Source organism: Penicillium concentricum (assembly GCF_028827145.1).
Source record: "Penicillium concentricum strain IBT 3081 chromosome Unknown utg000006l_segment0_segment0, whole genome shotgun sequence".
Lineage (NCBI taxonomy): Eukaryota > Fungi > Ascomycota > Eurotiomycetes > Eurotiales > Aspergillaceae > Penicillium > Penicillium concentricum.
Genome location: NW_026622759.1, coordinates 3,755,410 through 3,776,346, shown reverse-complemented (window position 1 = coordinate 3,776,346; position 20,937 = coordinate 3,755,410). Strand labels below are relative to the sequence as shown.

Genomic DNA, 20,937 nt, shown 5'->3' with positions numbered 1-20,937 from the left:
AGACTATGAGGCTTGGGCGAAGTCATAGGAGGTTAGACGGCATTCTTCTAGATAGCTTCGGTTCATGGCTGAAAGACACTCCTAACAAATCTCTTCGCTATGAATATAAATCTATGACTCTAGAGAAACCAAACTCACGGATTTCTATACTTCTATAGGTTCGAAAGTGAAGGGGTCATATGATGAAAAAGAACCGACAGCTATGCAGATGGAGTGACTAAGACATTAGTGTTGGTATATAAAGATGTAAGTAGATATACAAGAGCCTGCAGGCTTCATTGCGCATGAAAACGCTTTAGTAAAAACTCGGCCAGGTTGACATATTGTCCCTGGCTCACGTCTTGCTGGGCCAGAATCTGCTCAGCCACATCATGTGCCCAAGCAAACTCGGAGTGAAAGTCGCGAAGTTCCCATAGACGCTGACGGAGCCACCTTTGATGTGTTACATCGTTGGTTTCAATCACTGCCATCAATAGCGGCAAGTGTAGCCGTTTAAGGAGCTTCGGATCCGACAAGAATTGCTTTTTAGAAATGTCAATGATTCCTGCTGTAGCTTGCTGATGGATGCCCATAGGTAAATCGTCGACGCAGAGAAGGCGACGGTGGAGAAGGACCTGGGCGTAGAAGGTAGAAACGGCCATGTATATGGTATTGAGCGTACGTCGAGCCGAGGCATTACCGGCAAATCTAGAGGTAATAAAAAGGTCGGAGAATTTCTAACCAAACAATCAGTAAATCTCTCGACATTGGGGGGTTACCTATACTGACTTCTCGGATACCGAGGATCTCACGGAAAAGAGGTTCGGGGGAGCCGGCGGTACCAGCCGCGGATTCCATGAGGACCTTCCAAGTTCGATGGCGTAGGCAAAATCCCGCGTGTAATAGCTCGAGAGCCCTATAGTTCTCAATGTCGTCCATAACTTCCTCATCGGGGTACTGCTCGCCCCAAAAGCATCGGCCCCAGAGACGAGCACAGCGATGAAGATGGTCCGGCTGCAAAGCAGCATTCCCGGACTGGGCCACATAATCGTTAAGTGACTCGGTAAGACCAATTGGACGGCAACTAGCATCAATATATCTGGCTCTTCGTCAGTGCTAGTCGTTGGTATAACGGCTGGAAAAGGAGCTCACAAAATCCACAACAAAAACTGCTCAGGAATGAAGGAGACCTTGGCCACAGTCACGGTATCATTGGCCAATGTGCTGGTTCCGGGAGACAAGAACATATCATTCACATCTTTAATGCGGAATAGTTGCGGGTGTGTTTCCAGAAGCGAGCGTACGCCCTGGAGGTGGAGTTGAAGCTGGAGACGCATTAGCCGATGATAATTCTAGCCAGTACATGAGAGCATTCTCACGTGGCGCACCGAGTGTCCGAACTGCCACTCCCACGCTATCATCAAAAACACAGTGGCAAAAACTGTCTCGACATCATCCAATGAAACCTGGCGCGGCGTTTCCAGCAGTTGCCTGAATTCTTTGACCGCTTGGCTGTAATGGTACCGACCGTGATCCTGAGAGCTCGAAATCAACCCATTTCGATGCATATCACATGCACTTATTGCCAAAATCATCCGCATTATGACTCTATTTGATGTAGCTGCACCTTCGTAGAGATGGCTATTGTCGTCCAATTAGCCGGGTGAACTCTTCAAGTCTCGAGAGGGCGGTAACCATAAAAGTCTCACCAGAGCCCACTCCACTTCCATCCCTTCATGTAGTAAAATACAAGCGAGGAAGAAGGGAAGTACTGGAAGTATTGTCGATCAAGAGAGGTGAGTGTCAATGAATTGGCACATGCAACATTGACGTTCAAGGAAGGGTATATCGGAGTCAGAATTGGCGCCAGGTCGAATGTGTCAAAAGGAAGAACGTCAGATGCCCAAGAGACCGGCGAGAGACATGTAAAAAGCGTATTTGGTTGAAACTCGGCAAGGTCCTCAGCTCGCCCTTGAGTGTCCGGTTGGCCCGGTGCAGGTTCAAGATGTCGAATTTGCGTGCTTCGCCCACGCTTCACTGGGACCCCCCATTCACAATTGAGGCGCAGGGATGAACATCTTGCACAAACTGGTTTCTCTTCCCCGCACTTGACCTTGCGACGGCGGCAGGTACTACAACCTACCGAGAAGTGGGTTAGTCGGCCCTGTAGGAAAGTAAACGAAGCATCCTACCACTCTTGGAACGTGGGCCATTACGCCCCAAACCCTGCATGGACATGAACCACCAGGGATCAACCTGCAGGCATGAGCGAAAGAAGCGAAGAAAGCGAATTGAATGAAAGAAAAAGGTGTTGGGATGGTCTCCGATCTCACTGCCGAAGCCGATAAGATAACGCGGGGAAGGCTGAGTCATCATGACGCTCGATCTCGGGGTGATTTCCCTTTTCGACTGCGTTATCGGAAGCGCTACCATATTGGGAATTGACATTGTTTTTGGAAGACTTCAACTTGTTCAAACCTCGAAGAGCTCAAAATGATTTCTATTGACTAGATGAACAATTCTTTTATATAGACTGACAACCTTAGGATGTGCTACATACATCTACTCCCTCAAAATCTCTTCTTTCCATTGACGCCGCGCCACATCATACATCTCATTCTCTACAATCATATCCCAACCGATCAATGCCAAAGATTTACCAACAATCAATGCCTCAGTATGAGCCTCATCTGTTCCAGCTGCAGCTGCAAACGTCGGATGATGTGGAAAAGAAGTTGTAGGAGCAGGAATCGCAAACATTGTATGAAGCGTGGGGGTCTCGTAGCTAACATTGCCTATTATTGCATTACACGAGTTAGTCCTGTCAAATAAAGTGCAATATTGTCCTACCACATACCAATATCTGAAGATCCGGTTAGGACTTTTTCATGGCGCTTGAGAACCTTGCGGCTATACCCTCCCATGTGGACATGGTAGCGTTCACAGAGAGTGTCATTCAATCGGACATCGGTGTAGAGTTCATCCCTTGAATCAAATTCATCAGTAGCTATTTCCTTAAGTACCTAGACAGGTGGTCAGGTAGGTCATAAAGGGGTGCATACTCATCAATCTTGACCTGACACCCAGTGGCCAACGCACCAGCCTCAATGCAATTGCGCACTTTGCCGATAAGGGTATTCAATCCCTTCAACGTAGGGCTGCGCACCTGCCAGAAAGCTTTCGTATAATCTGGGATCACGTTAGCTACCTTGGGTGTGTCCAAGAAAGCACAATGAACACGCTGGTCCGGGAGAAGCTGCTGTCGAAGAACAGCAACGTTGTTGTAAGATGAGACCAGCGCATCAAGCGCGTTGATCCCTTCCCAGGGGTTTCCACCGGCGTGGGCATTTCTACCCGTGAATTCGCCTATATTGAATTCCATTCATCAGCATGGCAAGCGAGAACTGATTGAGCAACTCACAGTGAATATTCTTGCGTGCATTCATAAGGGTTCCAGCTATGCCATCGCATGGCTCCTCACCAGGGTAAAGCGTTTGAGGTCCTGGATGACTGTAACTCAAGTCAGCACATAAGGGCCCCTCTCCTTTCACATGCGAGATGTGGGGTCGTACGCCATTAAGGAAATGTCAACGTCCTTGTAAGCGCCGGCATCAATCAGTTTGGCCTTTCCGCCTCCATTTTCCTCGGCTGGCGTGCCTAATAGCTGGGCTCTACCAGGAATGTGAAATTTTCTTATGGCAAATGACAGCGCAAGGAAGGCAGTGATACTGCTAGTCGCTATTAGGTTATGACCACAAGCATGACCAATTCCAGGTAATGCGTCATATTCTGCGTTGAAATTGATCAATCGCCCACCAGTTCCACTTAAAACCTCAAAAGAGGTATCAAGGCCATAAGCGTGACGAGTAACAGTGAAGCCTTGTCCTTCGAGGAAGTCACAAATTGTATCATGGGCTCGGTGCTCCTGGTAAGCAAGCTCAGGGTTTGACCAGATCTGATAATCATCACCAACACGTTAGCCTTTCAGATAAACCTTTAACCACGAGGATGAACATACTTCATGGTTCAATTCCCTTAATTCCTGTTGTAGTGCCTCAATCGTGGCATCTACAGAGGACTTCACTTCCTCGATATTGATGGTTGTTAGAGTCATGTTTTAACTATCTCGATTATAGTTGGATCAAATTAGAATCCTTCTTGGCTGAAGGTTCTATTTAACTATGAGCCTGTAAATTAAAAGTTATATTGACGTTATCAGGTAGTATCGTGGCGTTTGCCGACGACAGAAGCGGGGAGCGATGCCGAAGTATAGTAACTGGAGATACGGCTATCATCCATATTGGCGAGCTTGGCGAGAGCCTATCAGAACCCCCTCGGCAACCTCCAGTATAGTCCGGGGTAGTATTCTCTGTAATGTTGTGAGCCCCATATTTTGTGTATTCAGTGATGTTAGGATCAGAGCTGTGGATTCGTCCCATGACCAAACTCGTGGGTTCCTCAATATCCCATTTTATTTTCTAAATTTTCTTTTCGCCTCTAGCTATCACTTTTTCCCCCTTTATTCTCTTCGACTTCTTATCGAGGGCTGTAGGGGAAGTGGGTTGCCGATGAGGATAATCCATATTGCCGACGTGGCATATGATTCGCTAGACTGCCGATATTATAATGCTAATCTTCTGCTCCCTCACGAAGTCTATGAAAACGATACCAGCTGGCTACAACAAAGAGATACATGGATCATATCTCGGCATCTAGATCTCACTGTAGTTGTCTCTGATTGCCGTTAACTTTGCCCGCGTTCATGGACCATCCCAATCCCCCGCCTTTTCTTGAGGTAGAATCGTGTTAACGTAATATTGACTCGATAACTGGCATAAGTTATAGGCTCTGATGCGCTATCAGCTATCGTCGCATCCTGTGTGTCGCCACAATTGGTCTCTGTCCTGGAAGCCATATAGCCCCCCCAAGACACCTCCGAATTGATAGATATAACAAGTCGATCATCTTTCTATTTTTGATATCACTGATATTCCTCTCCTTTCTACGTTTCCTCTGCTTCACTGCTTATTTTTGACCAGTCAGTATGGGAGAACAACACCTCCCGTCCGGAGGTATCAAACCAGACCTTGCGATGCTCAAGGTTGAGTCAAGCTCTGCTATTCGCGATGTGGATTACGGACAAGTGCTTGAGATTGAAACAACACCTGCAATGGAGAAGAAGGTTTTAAGAAAGCTAGACTTCTTTTTAATACCTCTTATGGGCGGTTGCTACATGTTGCAGTACATCGACAAACTAGCAATTAGTCAGGCGACCCTTTTCAATCTCCGACAGGACCTGGTATGTTTATTTCCCAATCAGCATTTGTCTAAAGTCTCGTTTCTTGTCTTTGATATTAATACAGCTCCTTGATTATTACTAGGATTTGAAAGGAAACGAATACAACTGGGCTTCGGCCATTTTCTATTTTGGCTATTTCGCGTGGAGCTGGCCGAGTTCCTATCTAGTTGTGAGGTATGTTTGAGACATAATGCATAATGACATATGTTAATCATTGGTTCTAGACTTCCCTTAGGCAAATATCTCAGCTGTGCTGTTTGTGTTTGGGGGGTTGTTTGATGGTTCATGCCGCCTGCACGAACTGGGGTGGGTTAATGGCAGCGAGATTCTTTTTGGGTGTTGGAGGTGGGAATCCATATGCCAACAATTTCCGACACAGCTAATGAATTCATTTTGACAGAGGCATCCATTGCTCCTGGCTTCGCGCTAATAACGGGAATGTTTTATACAAGAGCGGAGCAGCCAGCACGACAAGCAGCATGGTTTGTTGGAAACTCTGTTGCTGTTCTTCTTGGTGGGCTGATTGCCTACGGTATTGGCAATATTCACGTCACAGCTATTGCCCAATGGCAACTGTTGTTTCTCATATTAGGTGCTGTCACTTCTGCCTATGGCGTGGTCTTGTTCTTTACGCTACCAGACTCACCCTCAAAGGCCGTCTTCCTCAAACCAAACGAACGAGCCATTGCAGTCCACAGAACTTTGAAAAATAAAACAGGAGTCTTGGACACAGGCAAGTTTAAATGGGGCCAGGTTTTAATGGCCATCAAAGACCTGCAAACGTGGTTTTTAGTTCTTTATACGCTCTGTGTCAACTTTTGCAACGGTGGTATCACAAGTTTCTCTGCTATCATTATCACCGGATTTGGATTCCCTCATTTAGAGGCTCTTCTTATTCAGATGCCTATTGGTGGTGCTCAGCTTGTCTTTCTCCTCCTTACTTCGGGGTTCGCCTCCCTTGTTCCAAGATCTCGCATAATTATGATGATCGTCAATACAGCGGTGTCAATGGTGGGTATGCTTTTGATTTGGAAGCTAGGCGATGATAATAAGGCGGGCAAGATGACTGGTCTCTGTCTCGGCGGTGTCTTTGCTGCCAATATTCCTTTGTCTCTCAGTCTGATTAGTTCGAACGTCGCCGGGCTTACCAAGAAGAGTACTGTGAGCGCCCTCATGTTCGCCGCGTACTGCATTGGGAATATTGCCGGGCCACAATTTTTCATTCCTTCGGAAGAACCTTCATATCCGGTCAGTACTTCACTCTCATGGCCTGTCCCTATTCCTTGGTGCTAACGTGATAAGACCGGTATCAAAGCTTCTATGGCAGGATTGGCCTTCGGAATATTCTTCTTGGTCTGTCTCTATATCTTTTACGTTTCCGAAAACAGCCGACGAGATAGGCTATACGGGTCTCCTAGGGAGATGACGGAGACCGAAGAATTACAAGACGAGCTGTCTAACAAGACCGACCACGAGATTGAAAGTTTTCGATATTTGCTTTGAAATATTTCATGGGACTTCAACATGAATGTGCACAGAAATATGAAGAAAGCCTTTGATTTTGCCCTCTTGTATCTCCTTACGTGACAGACAAGCAAGTATTTTGCAGAAGGGTCCTCGGTCAAGTCATCGAATAGTTTCATCGAGATAAATGAATCCATAGATTCAACCCATTTCTACTCGCACGTTCATTGTAAAAGAAGGAAATGGCGAGAAAGTCAGACCAGCGGAGAGGAGCCAAGGCCTATAGGTGTGAGACAACTTCTATCACAACCCTCCCCTTGTCACCTCCCTCGAGTGAGTGCCCCGTAGGTAAATATGAAGCCAAAAGGCACAGACGAAACGTAGATCCAGGAGTAACGCAAGGCCAAGTGATACTCATATTTCATATTTTGTTATTCTCGATCACGCTGTTTATATCAAAGTTGCTTGCTATTTGTACATATCGCCTATGCCAGGCTATACCAATAAATAATCAGAGTAGCCAGGCCTATAGCTACCCTACCTCGGTATATATATTTATATATTAGTCCGAATCCATGTAACATACCTCTGCAAGGCACGCCTTTATTATTGATTATGTTCAGGTAGATGATGCTTGTGCATTCCGTTGGTCGCGAGGCTACCTCGCAAATTCACCCTGGTGATCGGTCTCCGACAGTGATCATCTGCGCTTTTTGTCTTCATTTCACATGGAGCTCATGTTACATTGGCAGTCATTCATTTCTTTTGACACAAGCTAGGCTTATCTGGGTTCAACAAATATTCGGCGTAATGCTATATAAACGTCGGGTTTGGTGCGAAGCGTCTAACTTCCTTCTATCAAATTTCTCTTTTCATTCCTGACACTTGAAACGGCTTTCTACCGACTAAACACCCAGGCTTTCACTATGAAGTTTCCTTCCACAATCATCGGTGCTGCGCTACTCGCCGCCTCTATCATTGCCTCTCCTCTCACCTCTCGGTCACAGGCGGACGGTGCGATACAGCGATCTGCCCGAGCCACACGCCGAACGAGCCGACCTTATAGTCCAGGTACCTCAGAAGTGCTCTATCTGAATCAGACATCCCAGGAGACTTACAGCTCAAACTGGGCCGGGGCTGTGCTTATTGGTACCGGGTACACTTCTGTATCCGGAGAAATCACAGTCCCCGTCCCTCAACTTCCCAGGGGTGCTAATTCCTACACAAATTACTGTGCTTCTGCATGGGTTGGCATAGATGGTGATACTTGCAATACAGCCATTTTACAAACAGGAATCGATTTCTGTATTCAAGGAGACACTACGTCGTACAGCGCATGGTACGAATGGTATCCAGACTACACCCATGACTTTAGCAACATTCAAATTTCGGCTGGCGATGTTATCAAAGCGAGAGTTGATGCAACTTCGAGGAGTTCCGGCTCTGTTACTCTCGAAAATTTATCCACGGGTGTATCTGTAACGCATATATTCCCTCATGGCCTTGGAGGTAGCCTCTGCGAGTTCAATGCCGAATGGATTGTGGAGGACTTTTCCGTAAACAACGCAATGGCACCTTTTGCCAACTTTGGCACTGTAGTATTCTCCAATGCAGTTGCCTCGCGCGGTAGGAATACTTACGGGCCATCAAATGCTACTATCATGGACATCTATCAGGATCGGGTTCTCACATCTTCTTCTGTCGCCGGAAACACTGTCACTATCAGTTATACCTAGTTTTGAGAAACGGCTAAGTTTGAATTCTTTAAGTCCTTCTCAAGAAAATTCCGGTAGAACAGTGAGACTTGAGAGATACCAAGTATCGCTGCATTATTTCGGCACTTGTGCTTTTGATTAGACATCACAATGACCTTGACATAGCACTTCCCTTGTAGTTCTGTGCAATACCTTTATTCCGCTCTAGTTCTTTTATTATACGTTTCATGGAAACCAAGTGCGTGATCAGGTTTTCCTTGCTAACACACGATGAGATGTAACTGCATCCTTCTGCCTGACTGGCACAATACAATAGGTTTCCGTTTTAACCCGGGGATAAAGAGGAGCAAGCAACTCTCTTTGACATTTACATCCCTTTTAGCTTTTCAGATGGCGCTCATTATGAGCGAAAACTGAGACTTTCCTGCGATATTGTGGATGCAAGGCAAAGCCATCGCATTATGTTATTTTTATATTTTCCCGCATAACTTGCTATTAAAAATCAATTTGTAACAGTGAACAGTATCAAATTCTGTAATTACACTAGGTATATTATATCCTGTTCGCAGAAGTCTCTCCAGACGAAAGAGTCGACAATCCAGGGTCATCTGGCAATTTGATTCCATAAAATCGCCACAGAGCATCCTGTACCACATCATAACAAGCCCCGTATCGCACAACTTTCATTGTTCTAAAATTGATCATGGTAGAAGAGGCTCGAGGATGGTGGAGCTTTTGTCTCCCATAATCAATAATTATATCTGCCACTTTGAGGATCTCAGGCTCGATGTCCTCAACGACAATCTTCACTCCCCTGCCGGTGATATTGGCCGATGATCCCATCAGGGGAAGTTTTTCTAGGGTAGCAAGTCGGGACAATTCGTCTAGCAAAGCGCCTCCATTGACCAACATTGCTAGAGTGCCCTTAAAAACGCTCTGTGCTAATATATTTGGTGGAAGCTTTTGAATTATGGGATGGTCAAGGTGATATGGCGCAACAACCCCAATAGGAAGATCCAAGTCCACTGTCAAGAGTTTGACTATGGCGGCTTCCTGTGGGGGAAGAAAATGAATCTCTCGATGCAGAAGGTAACTGCCAACCATTGCATATCGCTTGTGTGGTTCTCGTCGTTTTGTGCGGAAAATCCGGTCCAATGCGTCCGGGTCGATCGCGGTCATTCCGTAGCCAACACTCATTGGAATAATCCCAATACCACCGCGTTTCAGAACTTCAAACACGGCTCTAGCATCGTCTTTTGGGCTAGGTACTTTATAGAAAGACATGATTGTTGTATGGAATTGATGTGTGCTAGTGAACACTTGATCATCTGCGATTCACTCTAGTCATGACAAGTGGACCTTAACACTAGACATCGGATTAAATCTCGTTTAACAAATTTCGTAATACCCGGAAACCCTGAAACGTGTAACACAAAACTGCTATCTGCCAGAAACTCATGTGAATGATAGTGAAAATAGGCCTAATCTCATTCTCCAGCAAATCTCACATAAAATAGATTGTAGGACGTAGGACATAGCAATCAGTCAATTTCCCTCATATCCAGGAATCCAATAATTTGCTCACTCAATGCTCACAGAGGACTCATTGGACAGGAAGTCCCCGCGACTGGCACCTTCATTATCCCTGAGCTGGGATACAGTCACATTGGATAATTCAGTTGGCCACACCGCATGCCAAGTTCCCTGTGCACGAACGGAATATTCATGTCCCTTTTCAAGGCCTTGAATTGGCAAATTGATAGTTACATCAAGGGTTTTGCGTGCTTGTATCTCAACGAGATCATTCTTAGAGGCAGGTAGCTTGCGTGATACCATGATAGTAGGAATGGACAGTTTCCGTTGGTCCGTTGTGTCACAAATCTCGAAAACACCGAGAACGCCAGCCTGAGGGTCTAATGGGGTATTCCATTTTAAGATAGTGACTGGCGAATCTGCGGCATTGTGAACAGAAACTTTGATTGGTAGGGCAAATGGTTCTTGTGCCTCTAGGATCGGTGCCTGGGGGGTCAATGTGACCTGCAAACTCAAGTTTGACTCCATATCTGTAGCCAAAGAAGATATTTTTTTTGATCAGGAGAAAAGGATAAAGAAAATAGAGATAATGGAGTAACTAGAAATGTTGACAGTAGTATCCCGAGGTTGAGAGGGTATGTGGGTGTGGTTATCACGCCTTATATCTAGAAACGCTGATCATGTTGGACGATCTCTCATGGGAATCCAATCAAGTTTTGTTAATTGCATGCCAAGTCGACTGAACAGGGTGCTCTACCACATTCCCTCCGGGGCTCCGTGCAACACTCCTTTCTCGTAGACTTGGCATCGTGTTGCCTGCCAGACCGGGCCTTTCATAATAGCCAACCCTCTACTAATTTCAAAACTATGTCGGACATGACACCCCGTAATGGCTGCGACTAAGCATTGTTTATCAAGTCAAGACTTTAGCGCCGTCTTGGGTGGTATCTTGGCACCGGAGTCCGACGACAAACGCAGGGTCTAGGGCTTGGCGTGATATGAATGGAGGGGGCTTTGCAAGTCATTTAGAAAACAAAGATATCAGTTGTTACAATTAAGTAATATTATTATGAGGTGTATTGATTTTGAATAGTACAATGTCTTTGTCTCCTTCTAATAATGGTGGTCAGCATAGATTTGTGTTCTAATCAACTTGTATACTTAATTCCATACCTCGGCCAAACATAAAGGCCTATTCAGTGGCTTGCTTTTAGCGCTGAGTTCTTTATCTAGAGCCGATCGTGAGGAGTTACATCGGCCAGCCCCCGCTCTTCAAGCATGAGGAATCAAATGCAGCTTCATAAGCCCTTCGGGCATACAAGCTCAAGTCGGTCCTTCAGGGGCGCGGGTTTCCGTCGGGCCAAGACGAAATCCGTGATGATCTTTCTGGAGATGTAGCTATCTCAAGATATCTTCAACCAGTGACAAGATTGCCCGCTAGTCTCCCGTGCCCGCAGGTCTCCCGTGCCCTTCCTATTCACGGTCTGCTGGCGTGATCAAGTTGTTTCATGCAGAGAAGATACCACCCTCTTTCTTCCGCTGTCCTTCTGGGCAACAGGGGGGTGATGGAGAGAGGAAACCGCGGCATTCCACTTCGTGTCAGTGGGCTATAAAGCAGTCAATATCCTCACGAGAATAGGAGCTTTATATTCCAGCAGCATCCAAGACATCAGAATTACAACCTTTTTTTGAAAGAATCAACCTTTTAGATTCTTTTGACCTCCGAGCATCATGCGTTTCGCTGTCCTTTCCACGACACTTCTGGCTCTGGCTGTGAACGCCTTGCCAGTCGATACCGATGAGACTTCTGGTCTCGATATCACCTTGAGCCGTATCAGTGACACCCGCATCAAGGCTGTCGTGAAGAACTCTGGCAGTGAAGATGTCACATTTGTGCATCTCAACTTTTTCCGCGACAACGCACCCGTGAAGAAGGTCAATGTCTTCAAAAACGGTACCTTGGATTGTTCCTGACCCTATCTACTTAATGCTAATTTGATATAAGATGCTGAGGTCACTTTTGAGGGAATCAAGCGCCGGTTCGTCCTCGAGGGTCTCAGCTCGGAATCTCTCACTTCCCTTGCTGCAGGAGAGACCTTCGAGGATGAATTTGACATTGCCACTACCACTGACTTGTCTAGCGGAGGTCCATTGACTCTTCAGTCGGCCGGCCTGGTGCCCATAGTCGTTGATGGCACAGTCACTGGTTATCTGCCATACCGTTCCAATGATCTCAAGATCGAGGTTGACGGTGCCAAGGCCTCCCGTGTGCTGAAGGCTATCAAGCCGCTCGATCGTCGTGCTCTTCAAACCTGCAGTTCTTCGAGCAAGAAGTCAGCTCTTAACACTGCCCTCAAGAACACTGTGTCGCTCGCAAACGCTGCCGCAACGGCTGCCCTTTCTGGATCTGCCTCCAAGTATGTTACATACCATTTTACTGCGATTTACCATTCTAATGGCATCCAATAGGTTCCAGGAGTACTTCAAGACCACCAGCACTGCTACACGCAAGGTTGTGGCTGCTCGCCTTCAGGCTGTTGCGAAAGAGGCCGGCTCGGTGTCTGCCACCAAGTACTACTGCTCAGATACCCTGGGATAGTAAGTAGATCCTTTTGGTGAACGCTTTATGTGCATACGTGGCTTACAAATGTAATACAAATAGCTGCGAGCCCAATGTCTTGGCTTACACTCTGCCATCTCAAAATGTGATCGCCAATTGCGATCTCTACTACAGCGACCTCCCAGCATTGGCTAGCACATGCCACAGCCAAGATCAAGCAACCACCACTCTCCATGAGCTCACCCATGCTCCAGGAGTTTACAGCCCGGGAACTGATGACAACGGATACGGATATGCCGCTGCCACATCCCTCACCAGCGCAAAGGCTGTGTTGAACGCTGACTCGTATGCCCTGTATGCCAATGGTAAGTGTCCGAGGTCAATTCCCCCCAAATTAAAACCAACTAACGAAAAAAAAATAGCAATCAACCTTGGCTGCTAAATGGTCAATTTGAGTTCTCCAGATATCAAATTGGATGCATATTCTGATGAGGCTTATTGATCAGGTACTTATGAGAGGACAGTGATTGTAACTAGCTGAAGCATATTGTGAATGAAATCTCCAGGGATGGTGAATACCCTCCCCTTGCTGTAACGTCAATATAGTCACCTGTTTGGAAGGGCCGTACTCTTAAACTATATCCACCTATATATAACGTATATAGATCAGATTCCTTGGTCTAGGACATTGTTGGCTTTATTCCGACCATCAATGGCCACTATCCGGATATTCAGATGCAAAGTATTGGCTGAGAGCACATGAGAAAAGAGCTATGGTTTACTTCTTCTACTACGCTGATTTAGAGAAAGTCTACCCTGGGCGGATTCGAGGTTATAATGCTTGAAGGTGAACTCTGCTAGTAATGGCTTGGTCTGCCATGACCACGATAGATAGCAAATTCAAGATGAACTTTCCAATATGGAGATTCTTGATCTTCAAATGTTTGGTTGCTTTGACAATATGACTATGACACTCAAGATAGCATCACTCTTGGGAAATTGATAATGAAATGAACTCCAAGTGCCCCAAAGGGTCAGTCCTCCACAGGCAATGCACCCTCAGCTTGCATCTCGAGCGCCACCTCATCCACCTTCTTCCAAACCCTTAGTAGATTGCCTCCTACCACCTTACTTGCATCTTTATCACTGACTCCTCGTTTCAACAGCTCCTTTATCAGACTCGGGAACTTGGACACATCCTCCAATCCTCGAGGAACCGTCGGAATACCATCAAAATCACTACCTATCCCGACATGCTCGAAGCCTACAAGATTACCAATGTATAGGATATGATCAGCGACACGTTCCAGAGTGGCGTGAACAGGGTCCGCGTCTGGGATCCCATCAGCGCGATCAGACGCCGTGCAGGAAATAAAGTCCGGTGCGAAATTGACCATAACCAGGGAGTTCTTCTCACGGACGAGCTCCAAGATGTCGTCGGGTACATTGCGCGGGTGGGGACATAGTGCATAGGCTGAGCTATGGCTGTAAATCACTGGAGCACGACTCCCTACCCATTCGGACTTGCCAGCACCCAGCACATCACGCATGGTCTCCGTGCTAACATGGGCTAAATCGACGATCATCCCAAGGCGGTTCATCTCAAATACCAGCTTCTGGCCTTCTTCACTGACACCGTGCCAGAGAGGATCGGATTTTTTTATTCCCCCGCCTGGAAGTTCGAGAATGGCGGCGTCGGCATACCGATTATGACAATTATGCGTCAGAGTTGCGTACGAAACCCCCAGCTCATAGAAGATCCGGAGGTGGGCCAGTGAGTTTCCGATCGAATGCAAGCCCTCGATACCAAGCGGTGAGATGATCTTTCCTGCGCGGAAAGCGGACATGGCTGTAGTACCATTTGGCGGGGTCGAGAAGACCTTAGGATATGCTTGCTGAATCCTCGACATGATATCCACCTGCTCCATCGTCTCACGCACACCTATGGTTCCAATGTGAGTGTACTATCCAACAGCCATCGTACCAAGTTGCCTTACTTGCTGCATAATTCCCGTCGGAGAAATCGGTCCCATTCTCGGGACAGGGCACGAACACACTCCAAAACGTACCACCAACTCTACCTTGTTTCAATCGGGGAATATCAACGTGGCCGGGAAATTTCCCCATGACAAAAGCCTCAGTGAAGTTGCGATCATTTACGCGGTTGTGAAAGCGTTCCCGGACCAAGATGGGAAGATCATCATGACCGTCTGTTTTAGGCCATCAGTCATAATTGTCCATACAGAGGTATTCACTCCGATTTCCATACCGATCAATGGAGTCTGGGACAGTATCTTCTGCACCCTTTCCTCGATGCTCCGAGGGGGAAGGGGTAGTGCGACCGTGTGAACCAGGCGGTGGATACAATGATACAGAGAAACAGCCAGAGTAGATTGAAGGGCCGTTTTTTCTGTCTCGGGTTCGGTGCGTCTCCTTGGCTCTCCAAGACGGGGCTTTTCTCGTCGCTCATTCTGGAGATCTACCTAGGTAGAGTGTTGCGAGGTCGAAGAGAGATGCTTATCGATAAGACTAGTATGACCTCGTCCAACCTCCCAAGGTCAAAACCGCCGAGTTTTCACTGTGGTTGTCCATGACATAGCTATAGAAAATTCATACAAAAGCTTTGCCAATACATGTATTTTAGTGGTTGTGCTACTCCGTACGTCCAGGGTGTTGTGTGAGGTCCTCTAGGGCTGGAGATGATGACTGATGATGTCAGCAAGTTGGTGCACGTGCACGTTAGCTAGCACGTGCTCATGACTAGTGATATAGGTAGGCGGTGAGGCTCTAGTCCAATCACACCGGCTTGAAGCCCCGTAGATGCCCCCGGTAGATTGCCAACTTGGACAAGTGGGCTGGCTGGCTCCGTTGTTTAACATCCTTCGGGATTTCCATGACTTCGTGTTGGGAAAGAGAATCATAACCTCGGCCCTCTATATCGAAAAGGCTCACCATGATGCCGCCTGGCAAGACCACCGCTGGTCTGCTCCCAATCTCAGCGGCAGCTACGCAAAAGTCGGGCTCTGGAGCGCCCGCAAAGAAAACGCCCAAGCCTCCCGCTCCACGTCTCAAACTTCTCATTCGACGTTTGCCGCCCGGACTAACACAAGCCGAGCTGGAGAGTGCTCTCGGTGATCAGTGGAAGGCTGGGGCAGGAAACGTCGACTGGCTTCAGTACAAACCCGGCAAGGTGTCGAAAGAGTAGGATTCACGCTCTGACGCAATCTTCTATTGATTTCGACTGACTGGACTTCTTCAAATAGTCCGAACAAGCCATCTCGCCCGTCAAGAGCATACATCCACGTTGTGTCCACCGAATGCGTTCCTTCGCTCTCAGACGCCGTGCGCCAGGCTTCTTTCCAGGATGCTCGTAACACTCTACATGACCCCATTCTACTTGGACCTCCATCGCTGGAGTTTGCACCTTACGCCAAGACTCCCGGAAGCCGGTCGCGCAAGGATGCTCGTCAAGGCACGATTGATCAAGATTCCGACTTCATCGCTTTCTTGGAAAGTCTGACCCAGCCCATTATCAGGCCCGCGGCTATGGATTCCACGGTTGATGGTGAAGACAAGAAGAAGGAGGCCGTAATGACCACCCCGCTGGTACAGTTCATCAAAGACAAGAAAGCTAGCAAGTCAAAGGACGGCAGCGGATCCAAATCCAAGCACGGTCGATCGGACAAGGAGTCTAAGCAGGAGAAGGTGCAAGCGAAAAAGCTTTTGCAGCGGGGCGATAAGGAAACAGCCGCCACCTCTTCCGACAAGAAATCCAAAGGAGAAAAAACAAGCAAGGACTCTGTCAAAGCAACTAAGCAAGGAGCCGCTGCCAATGCCAAAGGAGGCAAGTCGAGTACCACATCAAGCACTGCAAAAGATACAACTGCAGCTCCAGAGCGGAAGCGAGAGCGCGGAAATGTCACAGTGGCCACCAAGATCCTTCAGCGTGATCTTGGACTCACGACATCTGGTGGGCGACGACGTGGCAAAGGGGGTTCGACTGATACTACGTCCAAGAGCGAGAGCTCTCGAGACTCAGCTATTCCATCAACCGACCAACCCAAGAAGGAGACCAGGCCTCCCAAAACGGCATCATCCACAGCCAATACTCCAAAGCCCAAGGACGGCGAGTCATCCTCGCGAGCTGATGCGGCTGCGCCCCCTGCAACCCTACCAGTCAAGTCTACTAAAGGCGGCAAAGCAAAGCACCCATCAACTGCTAAACAGGCATTCCTTAAGCACGCCAACCCATCCCAGGGTGTGACCGAGGCACTCCTGGAGTCTGCATTCACCCCATTCGGAACAGTGACCAAGGTTGAGATTGACAAAAAGAAGGGATTCGGCTACGTAGATTTTGCTGAACCGGAAGCACTTCGCAAAGCCATCGCTGCGAGTCCTGTGTCGGTGGCCCAGAGTCAAGTTGTGGTGTTGGAGCGCAAAGAGAATCCCGGAATTGAGAAGTCGCGGAAAGGCCGCGAGGGTTTCACTGCCAATAAGGCCAAGGCTCCTACCGAAGCTTCTGGAAGCGCTTCAGGGGCTGGCGGTAATGTTGGAGGTAATGCTGGCTCCTCTCGTGGATCTCGTGGCGGACGTGGATCACGGAATAAGGGACCCAAGGGGAGCGCTGGAGCTTCGGAGAAAACTGGAAGCACCGAGCCGAAATGAGAGCCTACATATTCAGTTCTTTAGCAGTTCACGAGACATGATACCCGAAGGCATGACAGGTTTTACCGATAACTATATGATGGGCGCGGCAATGGATTTATACTATGACCAGCTCATTAAACCAGGCAGTATAAACACAGTATTGAAAGGATTCAGCTCGGTCAGGACAGCGTTGCCGAGGGCGAAGCAGAAAAGAAAACAAAACAAAAAATGGAAAAGTCCATGCAATATAACCACCATGAAGGGGCACCGATTGCGTGTAGGCCGTATGCTGAAGAGGTAACTAGGTTATCTGTACACCAGCCTAAGTAGAATACGAACAGAACCAAATCCGAAAGAGCCAATTGAAATGATTATAAATTTGTTTGCTATCTGCATAAATCCCTTCACAGCTCTCCATACCAAACAAAGTGGAAGAGGACCTTTCAGACCTCCTCGACACCCACCAGGACCGACCGACCGAAGTCAGACGCCGAGACCAGGTCAAGATCATCACCACTCCCTGGACCGAAACACAGACACTGCGAACAGCACGCGTGACAGTCGAGGCGGGAGTAAAAAGGTTTCACTTTAGGGCATCGAGGACATGTAGTCATCAGCAAGGGTGGAGATTCTGTGGCTCTTTTAAAGAGTTTAGAAAGGGGACGTCTACTCTAAAGTGATTCTTTGAACTGTTGGGAAATAGTCAGTAAAATGCTCTCTCACAGTTTTGAAACTGTATGGGGGATGATGAACATACGTAGAGTCGCTTGAAAAACAAAAGAAGGTCCGGGGGGCCGGCCTTATTTATAGTCTTTGACAGTCACGCTAGTGCTAAGCGAGAGTGCTCTTGTTTGTCTGGTTTGTTTGATATGTTTGGTTTGCCTTTGGTCTAGTGTCGTCGCCTTGTCCAATCATCTGTCAATCCTTCTTCTTATAGCGGATCCTATATAAAAATTTCAACTTCCTCTATTCTACTGGTCTATACAGAGTCCATATTGGTTTTCATTACTTGATTCTTTATTTCTATGTGTCAAGTTGAAGATCATTTTGGGCAACCAGTTCTGTTCGATTAGTTATACTTATCTTAGTTCTTAGTCAGTTTTACACTACTATGTACATGGATACATATATTATCTGGTAGTGTGTATAGAAACTCCTAAAAATGGAATACATAATGTGTGATACTTTTAGTATTCAATTTCTTTCTGCAGTATCACACATGCAAAATATGCAATACAACAAGCTTTTATCTTACAAAAACTAATCTTTCAAACGTCCCGTCCCTCTTCCGAAGTAAGTCGGGCCGCGCACCGTTATCTCTTATCTCTTATCCCGTATCCCTTATCCCTTATCACTACCTACCCAGGTGGTATGCGGGGATCTCATCCAACCCCAGACTTGGAGATTCTTCAAGAATGCCACGCCCCAAGGTCCATCCAGCGAATCGGCTGCGAGCAAACACTGCATGCACTGCCTGTCGTGCATCCAAAAAACGCTGTAGTGGTTATTTCCCATGCACCAACTGTACTCACAAAGGACGTGGCCGCTCATGTACCCCATTCAAGTCACCAAATGTAGGCCTCCGCAGCCGTATACCTCCTTCTCAACCCACAGTTGAGTCACCTCGGACACCGAGGGAAACAAGAGCCAATTTGCAACCCTTGATGTCGCAGTCTCATGACATTGGCACGCCCGATCCCGAGTTTGATACACTGGAGGCGGGTTCGCAATCCCCTGAAGTTACGCATCGGACACATCCACGCATGCTCCGCAACCTGCAAGGGGAACGAGGTATGAGATCTTTTGACTCTCATGGACCTTATAGACCTCATTTGATTGACTCTGTCTGCAGTATACGTTGGGAAAGCTGCCTCTCTGTCATTTCTACAATTGCTTCGAGATACAGTGACTCAACATATCGGACCCTCACAGTTCTCTCATAATGGTGGCAGGGAGGATATGCTAGAGGCGGAAGCTCATCATGATCTGTTGAATTTCTCCGACGAATTTTGCACCTTTGATGAGAAGAGTCGATTTATCCAGAGTTATCACGCAGCGGTAGGATGGATGCCAGACCATGAAGGGTGGATAAATCACTGACAACATGCAAGACGAGCGGTTTCTTCAATTTGAGCTCTAGTGACGACATTTCATCTTTGTTGATTGGCATAGTAGAGCCCAAAACCGACCGGGAAAAGACTAGGGCAGCTATCATAGACCTCATGGTTGCTATCGGAGCACAATCCTACCCCAAAGACCCAAAGAACCTTCAGGTGGAGCGGTTCTACTTTGCTCGCGGCCAACTTGGGGCGTTTGCTAACATGTTGGAAGATCCCAGCATGGATCTAGTGCGAGTCTTTCTACTCATGTCCTTCTACATGCTGGGGGCGTGCCGTCGAAACACGGCATTCATGTACCTAGGAGTGGCATCACGAGCTGCAGTGGCGCTGGGAATTCATGCCGACTCTCCAGGGTCAATAACCCCCGATGAAAGTGCTGGGATCAATGAACGGTAAAATCTTCTCTCAGGATCCACTTGGCCCAGCTGATCCCCAATAGATCACGATTATGGATGAGCTTATGTATTCTCGATTTGCTTGTCAGTTCGATCCTCGGGAGACCTTCTACTATATCACCTCTATTGCCCGGGAACCGACAAGACCCTAGTTGGATCGGGACCGCACCTAGTGATCCTGGACTGGTGGCTTCATATCAGTTATCGTTGATCCTGGATGAAATAATAACATGTCTTTACAGTGAAAAGTCTGCATCCGCAGATAAAGCAAACCTGCTATTATGCAAATTAAACACATGGAGTGAATATCTGCCGCGATCATTAAGGACGTCGTCTTCGGGACACAAAGCTCAGAGCACTTTCCGGGAGCATACGATTGGAAGCATGCATGTTGCATGTTCATATCATTTTGCAGTGATTTTAGTCACCCGACCTTTCCTCATCTCGGCCTTAAGTGTCCGGCTGGCCCGGTTACACCACAGCCTCTCGACGGGTGATCCCAGTGAGAAGGTGCCTGACGAGGATCTAGCCCACTCTCGGCTCGCAGCGGCATGTATTGATTCTGCTGTATACATGCTGCAAACATGTCTGGAGGTGCATAAGTCCGGCCTTCTTCTTCGGAATATGTGTATTCTCAAGTTCGTCTGTCACAAATCCCCATCTAGTGACTCCAATACTAACATCCAACAGAGCTTTTATCTTTGCTGCAGCCCTTGTGCTCGGGTTCTCTATGTTCTCTCGCAGTGATGTGGATTCTGAGATTGATGGTGTGTTCCGCGGTGCTCTGACCATCTTGCGCATGCTGGCTTCGCAGTCTGCCCAGGCAGCTCACTACCTCGAGATTATAACGTTGTTAGAGGCAGCTATAATTGAACAGCGCCAGCGACTTGCGGCCCAAACCCGCCAGCAACGGAGTCAATACGTCAGTCGGATATTTAGTTTGAACGACACCCCGGCAACACCACAGACACAAACTAAAGGGGACGAAGAAGTGAGAAATGCGACCCCACTTCAATCGCAGAGTGTCACATCATCCCCATGGTTGCATTTTGATGACAGCGCTGCCACTACTGTCACACCCCCCATGATTGATGGGACTTTGTTTGACTGGGAGGGTATGGATTTGCCGTTATGGGATAGTTTCCCATTTCTCGCCGAATCGACTACAATATGATATAGACTCCCTGTACTAGGTATATAACCTTGTTAGAGATGTATTTTACTA

The 20,937-nt window shown here is 47.4% G+C and overlaps 10 protein-coding genes across 10 annotated transcripts; 5 read left to right on the top strand and 5 right to left on the bottom strand.

Annotated features, from left to right (window-relative positions):
* Nucleotides 1-275: 275 nt before the first annotated feature.
* Nucleotides 276-2,427, bottom strand: N7517_011684 (Zn(II)2Cys6 transcription factor domain-containing protein; the record flags this gene model as incomplete). Its single annotated transcript, XM_056729407.1, has 6 exons — nt 276-716; nt 769-1,078; nt 1,132-1,304; nt 1,359-1,620; nt 1,689-2,118; nt 2,172-2,427. 6 exons carry the CDS (start codon nt 2,425-2,427, stop codon nt 276-278), a joined length of 1,872 nt encoding a protein of 623 aa, XP_056575222.1.
* Nucleotides 2,428-2,541: 114 nt separating this feature from the next.
* On the bottom strand, nt 2,542-4,093 carry N7517_011683 (M20 family metallopeptidase; the record flags this gene model as incomplete). Its single annotated transcript, XM_056729406.1, has 6 exons — nt 2,542-2,774; nt 2,837-2,964; nt 3,042-3,345; nt 3,401-3,489; nt 3,552-3,934; nt 3,998-4,093. The coding sequence occupies 6 exons, from the start codon at nt 4,091-4,093 to the stop codon at nt 2,542-2,544; spliced, it is 1,233 nt and encodes a 410-aa protein (XP_056575221.1).
* A 930-nt stretch (nt 4,094-5,023) lies between these two features.
* N7517_011682 (uncharacterized protein) lies at nt 5,024-6,781 on the top strand (the record flags this gene model as incomplete). The annotated part of the gene is made up of 5 exons (XM_056729405.1): nt 5,024-5,278; nt 5,361-5,452; nt 5,514-5,623; nt 5,679-6,526; nt 6,581-6,781. 5 exons carry the CDS (start codon nt 5,024-5,026, stop codon nt 6,779-6,781), a joined length of 1,506 nt encoding a protein of 501 aa, XP_056575220.1.
* An 887-nt stretch (nt 6,782-7,668) lies between these two features.
* Nucleotides 7,669-8,478, top strand: N7517_011681 (A4/G1 family peptidase; the record flags this gene model as incomplete). The annotated part of the gene is made up of 1 exon (XM_056729404.1): nt 7,669-8,478. One exon carries the CDS (start codon nt 7,669-7,671, stop codon nt 8,476-8,478), a length of 810 nt encoding a protein of 269 aa, XP_056575219.1.
* Nucleotides 8,479-9,009: 531 nt separating this feature from the next.
* Nucleotides 9,010-9,741, bottom strand: N7517_011680 (uncharacterized protein; the record flags this gene model as incomplete). The annotated part of the gene is made up of 1 exon (XM_056729403.1): nt 9,010-9,741. The coding sequence occupies one exon, from the start codon at nt 9,739-9,741 to the stop codon at nt 9,010-9,012; it is 732 nt and encodes a 243-aa protein (XP_056575218.1).
* Nucleotides 9,742-10,038: 297 nt separating this feature from the next.
* Nucleotides 10,039-10,518, bottom strand: N7517_011679 (uncharacterized protein; the record flags this gene model as incomplete). The annotated part of the gene is made up of 1 exon (XM_056729402.1): nt 10,039-10,518. One exon carries the CDS (start codon nt 10,516-10,518, stop codon nt 10,039-10,041), a length of 480 nt encoding a protein of 159 aa, XP_056575217.1.
* Nucleotides 10,519-11,721: 1,203 nt separating this feature from the next.
* On the top strand, nt 11,722-12,926 carry mep20 (uncharacterized protein; the record flags this gene model as incomplete). The annotated part of the gene is made up of 4 exons (XM_056729401.1): nt 11,722-11,944; nt 11,996-12,407; nt 12,460-12,588; nt 12,653-12,926. Coding segments are annotated over 4 exons (1,038 nt in total), but the record flags the coding sequence as incomplete, so codon positions are not given.
* Nucleotides 12,927-13,584: 658 nt separating this feature from the next.
* On the bottom strand, nt 13,585-14,677 carry N7517_011677 (putative dipeptidase; the record flags this gene model as incomplete). Its single annotated transcript, XM_056729400.1, has 2 exons — nt 13,585-14,492; nt 14,548-14,677. 2 exons carry the CDS (start codon nt 14,675-14,677, stop codon nt 13,585-13,587), a joined length of 1,038 nt encoding a protein of 345 aa, XP_056575215.1.
* Nucleotides 14,678-15,503: 826 nt separating this feature from the next.
* N7517_011676 (putative nonsense-mediated mRNA decay protein Upf3) lies at nt 15,504-17,215 on the top strand (the record flags this gene model as incomplete). Its single annotated transcript, XM_056729399.1, has 2 exons — nt 15,504-15,751; nt 15,814-17,215. 2 exons carry the CDS (start codon nt 15,504-15,506, stop codon nt 17,213-17,215), a joined length of 1,650 nt encoding a protein of 549 aa, XP_056575214.1.
* Nucleotides 17,216-18,612: 1,397 nt separating this feature from the next.
* Nucleotides 18,613-20,886, top strand: N7517_011675 (Zn(II)2Cys6 transcription factor; the record flags this gene model as incomplete). The annotated part of the gene is made up of 5 exons (XM_056729398.1): nt 18,613-18,988; nt 19,050-19,255; nt 19,309-19,709; nt 19,757-20,350; nt 20,403-20,886. The coding sequence occupies 5 exons, from the start codon at nt 18,613-18,615 to the stop codon at nt 20,884-20,886; spliced, it is 2,061 nt and encodes a 686-aa protein (XP_056575213.1).
* Between the last annotated feature and the right edge of the window lie 51 nt (nt 20,887-20,937).